This window comes from Eptesicus fuscus, chromosome 14 (assembly GCF_027574615.1).
Source record: "Eptesicus fuscus isolate TK198812 chromosome 14, DD_ASM_mEF_20220401, whole genome shotgun sequence".
NCBI classification, from domain to species: Eukaryota; Metazoa; Chordata; class Mammalia; order Chiroptera; family Vespertilionidae; genus Eptesicus; species Eptesicus fuscus.
Genome location: NC_072486.1, coordinates 54,104,660 through 54,120,423, shown reverse-complemented (window position 1 = coordinate 54,120,423; position 15,764 = coordinate 54,104,660). Strand labels below are relative to the sequence as shown.

At 49.0% G+C, this 15,764-nt stretch overlaps 1 protein-coding gene across 1 annotated transcript in view; it reads right to left on the bottom strand.

Annotated features, from left to right (window-relative positions):
* HIPK2 (homeodomain interacting protein kinase 2) overlaps positions 1-15,296 on the bottom strand; it is a 168,308-nt gene extending 153,012 nt beyond the window's left edge. Inside the window, exon 1 of the mRNA XM_008150477.3 lies at positions 14,920-15,296. Within this exon, the coding sequence (XP_008148699.1) occupies positions 14,920-14,938 (19 nt within the window). The 5' untranslated portion in view covers positions 14,939-15,296. The remainder of the gene's footprint in view (positions 1-14,919) is intronic.
* Positions 15,297-15,764: the final 468 nt, after the last annotated feature.

The following is a 15,764-nucleotide window of genomic DNA, read 5'->3' as shown; positions in this document are numbered from 1 at the left end:
ACTGGGAGGTGAGTGAAGTGGGCAGTCACCTCTGGGATATCCTAGCCCCAAATGATGAGCTTCATAGTCAAGCCTTTAGACACAGGCGATACAGGCGACGGGCGTGACGCTCACCCGGCCCGAAGGAAGCCGCCCCGCTCTCCAGAGGGGAGCTTCCACAGGCAGCCGGCCGTTTCTGCCGCGGAGGCTGTGCCAGGTGGAGAGGCTAAAAGGAAGCTACAGCCAGATGCACTGCATGGTCCTCGATTAGACACCAATTTCAACAAACTGGCTTCCAAGAACATCTGGGGGCCGATTACAGAAATCTGAATATGGACAAGGAATGAGATGACCTTTATTGACATCCAAGGCTGGAAACTGTTCACTGAAAAAGGCAGATTGCAAAAGAGTAACATCACTTGGGGGGTGGGGAGAAAGAAGAAAAAGTACATATATAAATGTGCACAGAAAAGGGGTGTGACAGGGCAATTTTTATTTATTTTAAATTCTTTAAAAATATATTTTTATTGATTTCAGAGAGGAAGGGAGAGGGAGAGGGGGATAGAAACATCAATGATGAGAGAGAATCATTGATCGGCTGCCTCCTGCATGCCCCCTACTGGGGATCGAGCCCACAATCTGGTCATGTGCCCTTGGCCATAATGGAACCCAGGATCCTTCGGTCCACAGGCTGACGCTCTATCCACTGAGCCAAACCGGCTAAGGCTGCAACAGGGTAATTTTAAGAGAAGAGAAGAGAGCCCTTCTGCATACCCCACACCGGGGGCGGATTCTCTCTCATCATTGATGTTTCTCTCTCTCTCTCTCTCCCCTCTCCCTTCCTCTCTGAAATAAATATAATATATATATATACATAATTATTTAAAAAGCAGTGCCAAAATTCCTCCTCAAGCACACAGTGCCCCAATTCCCTGTGTGGAAACCTACCAGCCATGTTCAAAGAACCTGTAGGAGAAAAGGGAGGCTAACAGGCTTTCTCAGGGTGGGGAACGTACGGCCCCTGGCTGTACAAGGCCTGGGAAATCATTTGGTCTGGCCCTGCCAAGGCATTAGGGGTGAGTTAATTAAATGTTTGACCAAATATAGCAGGCTTTAATTTTTAAGTTGATACTTTTGTATGGCCCTTGGCAGAAGAAAAGGTTCCTCACCTCTGCTTTGAGGCAACATTCAAATCCCAGGGAGAAAACAAGGAGCTAGGCAGAGCTGTTGGCAGAATCGCCCTTTGACAATAAAGACGCACTTTCACACCCATTTATAAACTCACCAGGATGGCTTTTCCCTTTAATCATCACTCTCCACTTTAGAAGATGTACTATATGCTCCAAGGGGTGACTCTTTCAGGTTTCTCTACTGTAGCTCCATACATAAACCTGTGTAAGCAAAACTACATTGTACAAACATCCCATTGAACAAGTTTTGGAAAGTGTCTGCAGTTTTTCGGAAGTCAACACGGGAACACAGACACTTTCCTATCTTTAGAGTTTGCGGTCTAGTGGGGGAGGCAGGGGAAAAGCAAATGAGCCCTAATAAGTGGTATCTCAAAACCCTACGTGTCATGAAGGGAAAGGAGGGTGTCCTGAGATCAGAAGAGGGGTGTCTAACGTAGGGTGGAGGAAGTGACATTTTGGTTATGACGGCAGAGTGAGTAGCAGCGAGCCAGGCTGGAGACAGCACAGGCCTGGAGGAGGCCGGGATGGGGCGCAGAGGGGAAGGCTGGCTACCAGGACATTGGAGAAATCACGCAGGGGCCGTGGTGTAGCCATGCTATTCAGGATTTGGGATTTTATCCAGTGTGATGGGAAAGTGGGCATCTATAGTAGGAGTGACCAGATCTAACCTACACTTAATATCACCATGGAAAAAGGCTGAAGGCTCGAGAACGGATGTGGGTGAGCGGTCAGGGCAGTCAGGTGAGACTCTACGGTGGGTTAGACTGGGCTATGGCAGGTCCAAACTACAGCCCGAGGGCCAACCCAGCCCAGAGCCTGTTTTTGTAAAGAAAGTTTTACTACACAGCCCTGCCAGCTCATTTAGGCATTATCTGCTTTTATGCATTTATGCTTTCACAGCTGCAGAGCCACGTGATGCTAAAGTCCATCTGGCCCACACAGCCTACAATCCCTGCTCGCCGTCCCTTTACGTAACGAGTTTGCTGACCGCTGGACCAGCAGATGGCAGTTGAGAAGTGGACAGGTTCACTGCATACAGTTGACATTCATTGTTCATGGATTCAGAAATTTATTTGTAACCTCAGAATCCATACTGAAGAAGGTGCTCTCAGCCCTTCCTGGACATGTGCAAACTGTGGCCAGAAACTTGGGCTGCCCGATGCATGTGCTCCCAGCGGAGGTCAAACAAGGCTCTGCTCTCCTGCGAGCTCTTATATACCCCGGGCAAGTGTACTTCCCACAGCCTGGCTAGCACCATGTTTTCCAAATGTTGTTCAGGATTGAAAAGTGACCTCCAAGCAGAGTGCTAAAGGGCTGTCGAGTGTTTCTAAGCACAAATAAGCGGTGAGGTGCCTCACGGAAAACTATGTGTTCTACTCAACTTAATTCAGGCCTGAGCGGTGGTGGAATAGGCTTCGAGTTCAATGTTCATGAATCAACGGTGGATTAGATAAGGGGTCTTTACCCAGAAACACACATAAAATAAGGCTGTGTATGGATCAGCCGATGAAACTATGACCAAAGGCTTGCAGGAAGCTAACCTAGGAGCAATGGTTCCGTATTCGCTAATTCGGTGTTTGTAGCGACTTTAGAGAGCGTAACTACAGTGAAAAACAAGAATCGCTATATTTAGGAGGCAGAATCAATTAATCTGGGGGTGGATTACATGTGAAATGAAACGATTCAAGGATGACTCTTGGGTTTCTGATGTGCACTACTAGGGGGAAGACGATGCCATGGATGGAAGTGAAGAATTATGGAGGAGGCGCGTATTTCAGAGGGTTGGCCAAGGTTTTTCTCTTTGTGTGTGTTAAGTTGGAGATGCATGTGAGCTATCCAAATACAGATGTCAAGCAGGCTGTTGGCTTTAGGATCGGAGCTCAGAAAGGAAGTCTAGGTACAATGTAACGCTGGGAGTCACGACCACAGAGAGGTGTCCAAAGCCCCGGGAAATCTCCTGTCCTCTGGGAATGGAGGGCTGAGGCCTGAGAGCAACGAGGAGCTCAGCGCCTTCTTGAGCGAACAGGCGGGTGAGTTTAAATCTCTTTCTAGGTGGTTTGACTTAATATAAAAATCCTTTGGGGAGGAATGTAATATGGTTACATATGGAGAAAATCCTATAATGTTCACACTCCTTGTCCCAGTAATTATGCTTTGGAGAACCTATCCTAAAATTCAGATACCCCTCAAGACTACATGAAATAACAATGAGAATAACTAATGAGAGTAAAACAGAAAGAGCCTTCACATTTGGGGAATGCTACACTGAAAAACTTTTGTTTTTCCTCTGTGATTTCTTCTACCGAGTCTCAGCTTAGACATTTCAACCCCTCTAAATGTTTAATAAAGATCCACCTCTATTTATTTCGAGTTTTTTAAAACAATGAATTATTTTATCTACTGAAATGCACACCGCTCCAGGGTAAGGGTTCTTACCTGCTTCGTTCATTGCTGAACCCTCAGCTAGAAGAAGAGTCCCTGGAATAGCTCATGTGCTCAACAGACTCTTGTTAAATCTAACATTTTAATCATGTAGAATTTATGTTGGCCTGATGATCTGAGGTGAAAACACCCACTGAGATTTTTCCGGTTGTTATCACATGGTCCCCTTCCCATTTGTCAAATCAGGTTTCCTCCCCCCATGCTTCGAGGCACCTCCTCCATCACCCATTAAGTGCCCGCAGACCACAGGGCCTTCAGGGAGGGGTCTGTCCATCTGGGCCACACCGGACGCTTTACAGTTGGTGTGAACACAAGGGAGAGAGCTCACCCCTTCCCTCCTTTTTATCTCTCAGACCTGGCTATTCTATGCCCAGCTCCTTATCTTTCAAGACCGGCAGGACTCAGTTTCTTGAATTTTAAAACATTTATTCGGATTTTGATTGAAACAAAGAACACATTTGGAGAAGAACCAAAGAAGAGCGCATTACACGTTACACTGCCTTATCTAGGAAGGGGCTGGGAAGGCTTTCCACCTTGTAGCTGGAGCCTGCGGTCAGGGGTCCGAGCTCTGGATCCAGGCTGCCTGGGGCCAATCTCCGCTCTGCCACCTTTGAGCTGTGGCACCCCCTTGCGCCTCAGCAACACAGAACTGCAGCTCTACTGGCGGCATCACGACCGGATTCAGTGAGTTAACATACGTGAAACTTGAGAACAGAGCTGCCATCGCCAGGGCTCCAGAAGTATCAGCTCTTAGCATCTTTTCATGGCGTTTCTTTTCTTAGCGGTCTCAGGCAGCTTCTTCTCGGATATTTCATCTGTTTTGCTGCTCAAAGGGGGGTCATGGCTTGGCTGCCCTTTACTGAACCCTCCTACGTGCCAGCCCCTGGCCTCAGTGCTTTGCACTCACTCTCATGTGATCCTATATGGCAATGAGGAGACAGATGGGACAACAGGGCCTCAGGGAATGTGTGTTGGTGACATTACCACTCTAGCCCCGTCAGGCCCACCGCAGCAGCCCCTTCTCCAAGGATCCCGATCATGTGCCTCCTTGTTGTATGCTGCACAGACCACTGTAACTTACCTGTGGGGAGCAAGGCAACGGCCACTCAAGAGAAGAGCTTTGGTATCAGGTGGGTTCGAGCCCTGGCTCTACCAGCTACTGCTTATGAGACCTTGGACATGTAATTGAATATCTCTAAGCCTCAATTTCCCTTCCTGTAAACAGAGAAAATCATAGAGCTCTTTATGGTAGCTAATAATAACATATCATTATTGTGAGTATGATATCTGCTCATTCTATTCTGGGACCCCAGGGTCATGATGGATGAACTATAGACTGACTGGCTGGCTCTGGGAGAAGAAGAGAAAGTAGATCCTGCATTTACGACAGGCCCTGGAGAAGTTGGGGTTTCGACTCCCCTGGAGCCAGAGGCTGCAAGGTCAGAGGCTGGATCTGTACCATGTCCTACGGCTTCAAGAAGTCAAGGCCACATAAGGCAGTTGAGCTGCAAATAATGCCAATGCCAGGAAAGTTTTAATAAAAACAACTCCCTCTGATTTTAAATACTGCCCGCTTTTTTTTTTAATATATATTTTTTATTGATTTTTTACAGAGAGGAAGGGAGAGAGATAAAGAGTTAGAAACATCGACCAGCCGCCTCCTGCACACCCTCCACTAGGGATGTGCCCGCAACCAAGGGAATCAAACCCGGGACCTTTCAGTTCGCAGGCTGAGGCTCTATCCACTGAGCCAAACCGGTTTTGGCACTGCCCGCTTTTTCATTCTGAGTGCATTCCTCTAAAATAGGGGTTCTCCATCAGAAATGCAAATTCTCAAGCCCCGCCCCAGACCTAGGACAGGAAACCGAAGGCGGGGCCCAGGGATCTGGTTTAACAAGCCCTCCAGGTGACTGACAATCAGCAAAGTTGGAGAACCACTTCTCCACGGAGTTTCGTTGTGAGAGGAACATAAATGGTATTGAGATTTTCTGAGGAGGCCACAGGAAATGGGTTTGTTTCATCAACTCCGCTTTATGGAGCAACCGTAAGTACAAGATCAAGGCTGAGGAGGGGAAAGCGGGGAGAGCAGTGTATCCAGTGAAGCAACCACCAGCCATGACTTGTATAAACAGGAAACATTTCAAGATGCCTCTGTTGCCCAAGTTTTCACAGCAAGAAGTCCCCTCATCAGCACTGCCCTTAGAGGAGGGCATCAGGGGCCCCAACCGTGGACCCCATAGTTCCAAGGTGCCAGCCACACCTTGCCCTAAGGGGAGAGGAGTCCCCAGAGTCATGAGGTATGCCCACTCCTACCATGCTCTGGGTCCCTGGGAATCCCAGCCCCAAAGGCCTCGTGCCCACTCCCAGGCCTTCCCCGGGGCCATAGACTGGACATCCAACCCAGGGGTAGAGAGGACTGCTGTGTCACAGACCGGGAACCGTGTTTCGCACTGCAGTCCCAGGACTCACCAATGTCAGGGCAAGCCGGTCCCTTAGTGTGTATCTGTGTGTTCAAATGCTTATTTAGTTTACTATTCTGGACAGAGCACACCAACAGGATCTAATTTGGGGTCAGAACGTCATGCCTGAAACAGGACAGATCTCCCTTTTGGTCATGTCAATGGGAAAAAAACGACTCTACCTTGGGAAGCCACTCGGTGACTGAAAGGGCTCTGAGGTTCGGTGGCTCACATCACGATGGTACTGGTTTCTCTCCTGTGATTTTTTTTCTTGTTAATAAGTGGTCCAGGGTGACAGCTGTGACTTTCTCAGGGAAACGTAAAGAACAACTTCCTAACGGAAGACCCTTTAAACACTGGTACTGAGGGTGTGTGGCCTTGCTTTCCTTGGGCAAGGGGGACATCCTCCCTCTGGCTGGGCTCAGCGAGGCACTGTGGGCTGCAAGGGACCCTGCGGCCCCCTTATGGGCCTGGGGGGAAAGCCTACCAGCTCTGCAGAATAAATATCACGTATTGCTAACACCAGCAAGCTTCCCTGACCCGGTATTACAACCATAAGAGGTGGGGAGGAGAGTGAAAGGAACAAATATTTATTGAACCCCTGGGGCAGGCATGCTGAGAAGTGCTCTATGCATTTTCTCCTGTGACCCCAACAACTGCCCAGTTCCATTGCCACCGTGCTCACGCCTTCCAACACACCTCCCAGCTTCCCAGCATGGCTCACCCTCTTGGCTACCTTATTCCTTCTATTATAGCCAGGCCAGGAAAAATAACCTTGTTCAAGCATCGTTTTGATGATATTGGTCCCCTTCTCCCTCTACACCATAAAATGTCTCTTGAATTAGAACCCCTTTAAACCTTTCAACAGCTGATCCCAAACACTCAGTGTTCTCCTCTGCTGGTCTATTTTGTGCTTACCACTCCAGCCAAGCAAAAATTACTCTGCAAATGAATTCCATCGTGCCCTCTGCTTATTCACCTTGTTAAACCCGAACAAGAGCTGTGTCTCTTTGTATAGGAATACCTCATTTATCCAACCTCCTTGGAAATCAGCTGCACCACAAAAACTGATCTACATAAATTAATTCCCTTTCTTTCAGAAACGTAACCCTTTAAAGTGGCCTTAGCTCCTTTTTGGAGTAAGTCTTGGAATAATCAAATGAAAGAGATTCTTTATTTTAGCCATTTTCTAATGGACACATTTCTCTAATACATTAGAGAACCTCCCAGTCTCAGTTAACAGAATCTAATGAATATCGATTAATCTCTTCCTGATGGGGCAGGTCATGCTTAATGAATAACAGTAACCACAGTGTGCTGGAGATGGAGATGTAAGTGGTTCAGGGGGTAAAGCCGAATGCATGCGTGTGCGTGTGCGTGTGCGTGTGCGCTCTGTCTCCATCTCTCCTCACCTGTACGTTCCCCTGAAACGTACTTTCCCATGGAAGCTCCTGCTATCAGCCTAGGATCTCGTGAGGAGGTGCCGTTACAGAGGACTCAGGAGGCTAACTTACTGCCTTTCTGCATCATTTCAAGACTTTACATGCTGGTTTTCGTCAGCCTATAAATTCCTCATTAGAGAAAAAAAATAAAAAAGAACACATTTCCACGACCAGCAACAAGCCAGAGTTTTCCAAATTTCCTTACCATGTGACTTTCAACAGGATTCTAGGAACACATACCATTGAAATGTGCCTCTTTAATGCTATGAAATGAGAAGTTCTATCTAGAACTGGCATGATGGATCCCTCGTCTTATGCCAAGCCCTTGGAAAAATCATTTTACATTGTAACAATTCTATTGGTTGAACCAAGGAGGTAATATTGATTGATATGGAGGAAATGGTAAAAATACAGGAACAAGCCTTATTTCATCAGGATGCAATCTGTAACTGCGTGAACCCAAAGTGCTTTTTCCACCCAATGTTATGGCAAGTTCCACAATCCTTCACTGAGGATGGAGAGCATAACCTGGAGTGGGGAAAAGGGGGGGGGGGGGGGCGGCGGGGAGCCCTTGTCCACTCATATATTAGACTGCATTCTTATTGTGGAAACAAAGGTTTTATAATGTCTACAGCATTAGCACATGCAAGAGTGAATCAATCTTAATTCTGCTTAAACGCGGTGGCATTTAATTAACCAGAACCTACTAGAGCAAAAGAAGTTAAGCAAGAATTGCTAAAACACTGCAAATCTGTTCAGCGCTGTGTGTAGAAATAAGTGGCTGTAAAACCACAAAATTATTTTGCAGTTTTAAAGGCTTGCTCCTTTTTTTTTTTTAAATTGGATTTTGCAGTTTCAAAGGCTTGCTCCTTTTTTTTTTTTTAAGCTGGCAACTATTTTATACTAGCTCACTTTCTAATGGCAAAGTCATCCGTTAGAGAATCCCAAGTTGAATGGCTTTGTCTGTCACGTCTTTTGCTTTTTCCATTGGCTTTAGACCAGAGAGAGGGAGGAACTCCCACTGCAAATCTGACTCTCGTGACACCTAGCTTACTTGCGCAGAGAACCTGGTGAAACAGGTATGGCTTTAGCTGACTCCAAATCTGTAAAGAATGTGACTGACTGTCCTAAGTCTGGATGAATGGACGTTACACGGAATCATTAAGATTCTTCTGTGCGCTCTCCTCCTCCTCTTTCAAGAGTAGTTCATGTTCTTACACTTAATGTCCTCTGTATTCTGCCTGTCAGATCTGCAGAAGAAAATGAGGGTCTAAAAGAGCTGGAAGTAGACGGGTGAAATTCAAAGTAACGAAGCTTAGATTCAAAGAGCAAGCAGAAGACGGCATTATTGGGGGTGAGGGATGCTTAGACATGAGTACAGGAAAAATACTCAGGACCAAGGTAACCAGAGGTCACCAATCCAGGGCTGGTGGGATGAGCAGTTATTACTTAGGTACTATATTAAAGGAAGTCAATGGAACAAACATTTATGAAGCGCCTACTAGGTTTAAGGAACTGCACAGCTGCTGTAGGGGATACAAAGATGAATCAGATTTGGTTCTTGCCCTCCAGGGGTTCACAATGATGCAAGAACCCTGAAGTCATTTTTCTTGTACACAATGTACTAATGAGACCAGTATTAAAGACCTGTATTCAGTTCTGATCACCACCATTTGTTTTTAATGTGGGGAAACCAGAGCGTTCAGGAGAGAGAGGACACAACACAGGCCCGGTGAGGACAGAGCTAGAGACCCAGTTATTATCTTCAAGTGTACGGAAGGTTTTAGAGAAAGGACCCGAGTAAAAGAAAACAGGTTTGGAGGACAGCAGGCGAGATTTCAGGCCGGGAATTTCTTGACAATGAGGTTAATAGAATACGGGAATTAGTCAGAGGGAGTTACTAGTGTGGCCTTTTCCTGGAAATTTTTTTTTTCTGACAACCTGATAATTTCAGTCAAGAACATTCACCTTCCGGAAGGCGGGAGGGTGAACTACATTTCTCCCAAGGCCCTCTCCTGCTCTGGCTCCAAGCTCCCAAGAGGCAGACCTGGGCTTTCTTCTTCCTGAACTCCTTGCCTGAGTGATCTGCTGAGTGACCACCAATCCATACCTCCACCAACAAGTGTCACAAACTACCTGGCATGCAAAGTCTCAGCCAGGCAGCAAAGCCAGGAATTAATCTTCCAGCAGCCACATATGCCGCAAGGGTCCGTTCACAACAGCCTGTGATGCTAAATACCGGAAATAAAGAGTCTCCAAGCAGCATATGCACATTTGAAATATATTTGCATTTATAAGGATACAAAATATAAGTAATGAAACAGGAGGACGAAATCTGCAAATTGGAGGTGGTCATTTCTAAGGGAATTTGTAGTAGCATTTTGTACATTCAGAGATACTTTTTTGATTCCAAATAAAGAAAATATTTCAAGAGAAAAGAGGGAAATGGGATCTTCCCTTTATACCGGGGTGGGGAGCCTTTTTCTGCCAAGGGCCATTTGGATATTTATAATATCATTCGTGGGCCATACAAAATTACCAACTTAAAAATTAGCCTGCTATACTTGGTCAAACATGTAAGCAACTCACCCCTAATGCCGTGGCAGGGCCAGCCGTACATGGCCCGTGGGCTGGACATTCCTTGCCCCTGCTTTACACCTTAAGAAACATTAACAGATAAAAATGATGAACTGGCGCGCGCACACACACACACACACACACACACACACACACACACGAGAAACACATGCACCTTGAGTCAGACCATGGGCTGGTGAGCCCATGTTTAGTTCTGACTTTGACTTCTCATACCCCTTGAACTCGAGGGCAGGGACCGCACATGAATGTCTGTTAAAGGAATGCACTAAAGCAGTGCCCTACCTGTAAAGTGAGGTGGCAGCGCCGCCCTCTCGGGTCTGCTAGGAAGACAAGTTAATGCGCGTGGAGAGTATAGCACAAACGAAGTGGGGTCTAAGTCACAAGTATCACTATGAACTTCAGGCCTGTCCATTTCTTTTAGAGAAAAAATAAAGACCCTCCTATTTACTCCAGGTTTTCAATTTCCTTTTTCTTTTTTCCCCGATAGGGTATTAACATACGAACTTGACATTATGAGTTTGGGCCTTTCAGGTTCACACTTTGTGGCGATTATTACAGTCAGCTCGCATTATTCGGAATCCTGTCTTTGACAGCAACCTGAAGTGCCTGAATTGTCAACATAGGACTACCAGAAAGCGTTGGCAAATATCTGTTCAGAGAACAATGAAAAAACACCTGTTCAGGGAATAAAAAAAGGTTCACAAATCATATCCTCTTGATCATCCCTACTTTGTTCCACCTAAACCTCGGAGGTGGTTCCCCAAGACTGGTTTCTATGAGAGGAAGAAGGAAGGGAGAAATGAAAGAATATACAGAATAAAATATGAAGACTACGAGCAGCTGAAACTTGCTCAGAGCACCAAGTTTCTCTTGTAGGAAAATGATGTGGTGTGCACGGTGAGCCTGCAGGCGCTGGCTCGTGGGTGGGTGGGGGCCTCCCCTCGGAGGAGGCCCTTGGTAAGCCAGCCCTCCGGCCCCAGCCTGCTGCCTGGGTTAGGGATGGATCCTGATTAAGGGCAAAGGTCATACCTTTCAGACTTTGGGATGCTTTCCCAGAGGCACAGCTGCAGCCTCTGAAACTCTGTTCTGCAGGCTTGCCTCCTGGTTTTTAAAGTGGCACAGAATGTGCCTCCCCAGATGAGAAATTCTCTACCTGAAACCTGCGGCAGCTCAGTGGGAATCACGGATCTGGGAAGGTCACAGAGGGGGTCAAAAAGGGCTCTTTCTTCTGTGGCCAGAGGGGGCTTATTGTTGCTGGTGCCCAAACTGGAAAAGGAATGGCAGGAGATTAATAATTGAAATGTTGCTATTATTGGTTTTCTGAACTGTGGGTTATTCTTTCCCTGGAGTCATCATGCCTGCAAGCAGCTCAAAAGATAGAGGGCCTTAATACGCACTGAGAAAATGCCCACCACAGCCAGGCACTTTCCATCCACTCATTTCTAAATGTGGGAAGTTCAGCAACACGTCCCGAGTCATACGCTAGCTCCCTCTGATTCAGATATTGTACCTCAATGCCCGGAACTGAGGTGACATTAACAAGCCTTGATCCACTACTCAAATGTGGTAAGAATGAAAACAATATTTATACTTACTCATTTAAAAAACATAACACACAAACACAAGAAAAGATATTTTAGAACATGTGTCATCAAATTATTTTAATGGGAGATGATTCAGAACCCATTTCTTGGTAGGCATCTTGGTAGGTGTGTTCAGGCCCATCCGACGGTAGATTTCATCACTTTGGGGAAGTCTGACTGTGTAAGTAGTCAACATGGCTCATCTCAGGTACAGTAGAACATGACTAACTTGGAATTTAGGGTCTTCTACTTCAGAACCTGTGGCAACACAGACCTTCGCACTACATGCTGAAAAAAGCCTTGCTAAGCAAGTCGATGGAGTAACCAACCATCGTGAGGCAAATGTTTAACCTTCTAAAGAAAATAAACCTTTTTAAAGAAGTTGTACTTAATCAGTACCAAGCCACTGCAAACTAATGTGCTATTTATAAACCTATCCTTAGAAGCAAATTGTGGAAGACTGATTACACTTTGCCACCCAGTAATTCGCATTAGCAAACATGCCCTGTTTGGAAGACAGCATTTCTCTCTAAACATCGGGCAGTTTAGAATGCTCCTCTCAGGCATCCAGGTTTTTCACCCAATACCCCAGCTTGGGGCAATTGCACCCCATTTAAACAAATGCACACTCCTGAATTACCGCCGAAATGCCTCGCCTGTCTCCTGAGAAGAACCCCAGGCCCGATTTTTTAGTAGCATAAAAACTATTAGAAATCACTCTTCCTGGAGAATTCCATAGGAAAATTCCTGCTCCTTCAGGACACACACAGGTAGCCCTCGTGTTCTGACTGGGATCTGGTAAAAATCAGGCTCACTGAATCCAGCAGGTATCGCCAAGGAGGGAAAAGGAAGTCACTGGAGTCTCAGAAGCGCTCATCACAGTGAGTGAATGGAGGTTCCAGCAATACAATCCTTGACTCTGGAGGTCACTTGTCTGTTTTAGAGCGTGACCAACGGCCTCTTTCAATAAGACCCTGGACTTGTGCAGAGGGAGGCTGAACTGGTTGAGGAGGGGAGAGGAGGAAGACTAGGAAAAGGATTGCGGTGATGCACACAGACACTGAAGAATCCAAGCGTACAAAGCCTGGGAATAATTAAGAGAGCATACAAACAAGACGGAGGGAAGCCCAGGGTTGAAAGCAGTGGCCAGGGAGATCACCTGGGACAGGGAGGGGAGGCTTGCAAATAAAAACTGCACTCCTGAGACCTCTGAGGTCCCTCATTAGTCTTAAACCCTAACACTTTGCACACCCACAGCCCTTTACCTGGGGTGAAGCACTAGAACACTGTGGAGAGAACAGGAGTGCCCGGGCTTCGGCCCCAGGGGTCGGGGCCTACCTTCCACATGGATTTAGAACGAAAGGAACAGGAGGAGAACAGTGCAGTTCCCAAGATGGCTTTCCACAAAGTTGACAAAATACATCCCAACCCACACACCCAGCCCCTGTGAAAGGGAAAGCAGCCGGTTACTGTAGTTCTGAATTCAATGCCAAGTTCCTTCTCTAATGCTCACCCGGAGCGTCCAGCAGAGGGAGTCTCAAGGAGGTACTTAATAAAGAGAAAATTGTTTCATTTTAACACTCCCATAGACAGTGGGAGCATTGACGGTAGCCCCCTCCCATAGACACAGATGAACAATGAATGCCCAACATGGGTTCTCCTAGCGTGTCACAGAGCCACCGGCTCCTTCTGTTCTGCGTGGTGGAGTGATCAGAAATTTCGTTTTGTTTTGTCGAACGGTTAAATGGACCTTGTGTTCTTCAGAATCAAAGAGGAAAGCCCCTGGAATAACATCTCTCTGTTGCCTTCTAAACAGCCCCTTTGTTTCCCAGAGAGTCTGAAAAAAAATATTTACAGTCCATAGGTTATTTACAGCCTCGCTATCCAGGGCCTGACTGGTAACTTTATTCCACCCAGAAACCTAATTCATTTGGAGCCCTGGAACTAATAACAGATTTTCTTTTCAGATAAGTCTTTTTTTTTTTTTTTTAATCTGCCTCGCACAACAAAGATAAAACTATTAATGCGTTCCCTGTCTCTCTCACTCGCCACCACTGTTCTCTGGATTTACAGAAGGATTAAAAATCGCCTCTCCTCACCCCTCCTTCTCGGCTCCACACAAACCTTTTCCCCTCTCATTCGCTATCTCATCCCCAGAATCTCTGAACAAAACCGAAAGAAAGCCAGATGGACCGCCGCTAAAAAGTATGGAAAGGCTGCTATTCCAATGATTTCACGAGAAAAACATTTTTCACGATGAAAAAGATTGGAAAAAAATCAGGCCCACTTGGGTTGAAAATTCCTCCTACTACAAGCACACACAAAAACACACACCGAAGTGTAAAAAACTTAGTTGATGCCGGTTTGATTCCCGGCTGGAAACTGACAGGACTGACGGAAGAAAAAAAAAAAAACCGAGCGGTCGGGAGGGCAGGGAAGCGCAGCGCTTTTGCCCTGCGTTTCCTTTCTCCCGAAAGACCGTCAAGCCCGGCGGAACGGCCCGGCGGAGCGACCCGGCGCCGGGTGAAGGCGCGCCGCGCGGGAGACCCAGACCCTCCGGGAAAACGTCTCGGCCGCCTCCCCAACTTGAAAGCCTACACTGCGTTTTCTCTGGACACACGTCGATGCGGGGAGGTTTGCGATTTCAGTCTATTTCATTGTTCCGCCCGGGTCTGACCCGGACTTTCCCCCCCCGCCACGACCCCCTTCTCCTCACCTAGCCCCGCGCACGCCGACCCCACAGGCCCCCGAACCCGAGGCTCGCGGAGGATAAAGGAGCGCGGGTGGGAGTGGAGACAAATGGAAAGGGAGCTGCGAGGACCGAGTGGAAAAGGAGATCACCCTGAAGGTAATCTTCGGGGGGTGGGGGGGGATGAGAGCGACACCCATCACCTTTATCTGTTACCAATAAATAAAAAGCATCATCAGGGGATCCGTCTGTTCCAGGCGCGCCCCCTCCCAATTTCTTTTCTTCGGGCAGCCAGCCCACCCTCGCACCCCCGCCCCCTCCACCTTGGAAATAAGATCCTGTGAAATTCCGGATCCCGGCCGTTTTCTGGGCAGGGGAGGGGATGGCGGGGAGGGGTCCGAGCCGGTGAAGCCCGGGGGTGGGGCGCGGGGGCCGGGCGCCGGGGCTGCGGACCGGGGGCTGCCCGGCGAGGGGCCGCGGGCAGAACAAAGCTGTGGGGGCCGCGGGCGAGCGGGTCGGCGGGCGGGCGCCTCTTACCTTCGTACACGGGGGCCATCGGGGCCGGGGTGTCCGCGATTCATGGCAACGGAGAAGGGATCGCGGCGCGCGAGCTCGGCCCCCCCAGCCTCAGTCGGAATCTGCCATCTTGAGCCTGTGTCTCCGCTCTCGGCGCAGCCGGGGCCGCTGGCGCCCGCATCACCGCCTCACTTGGCCGGCGCCGGGGGTGAGAGCCGGGCGCCGCCGCCGCCGCCGCGGCCCGGGCCCTGCGCGGGGCTCCGGGGCGGCCGGGGGGCGCAGCGGCGGAGGCCGAGGGGCCGAGCGGCCGCGGCCCCCGAGAGGGTCCGCGGTGGGGCGGGAGCCGGGGCGGGCAGCGCGCGGCCAGTCCCCGGCCGGAGCTCAGCTCAGCATGGCTGTGTGTGGGGGCTTCGGCAAAAGTTGCACGGGAGGCGGAGGGGCGGGAGCAGCCGGGAGGAGGGGCGGGGGGCGGGGGCCGGGGGGCGGGGAGCGGCGGGGAGCGAGCGAGCCGGGGAGCGGAGTCCGCGCGCAATCGAGCGCCGATGGCACGGATGCGAGGCGGGGAAGGCCGAGCGGAGGGCAGAGCGGCGGGCCGGGCCGGGGGGCGGGGCCGGACCGGGGGCGGGGCCGGGCCGGGCAGCAGCGATTAAAGGGAGCGAAGGAGGCTCGAGAGGGCGAGGGGTGCAGACTGGTCCATTTTGACTGGCGAAGGGGAACCGGTGGGGCAGGGGAGCAACCCGAACTTTGCGCGTCTGTGCGCGCGCACTGGGGCGGGAGGGGGCGCAAGCCAGAAGGGGGCGCCGGCTGGCGGAGTGTCTCCCTCTGTCGCACCTGGTTGGCGCTCCCTGACGGAGGTGTGGAAGGAG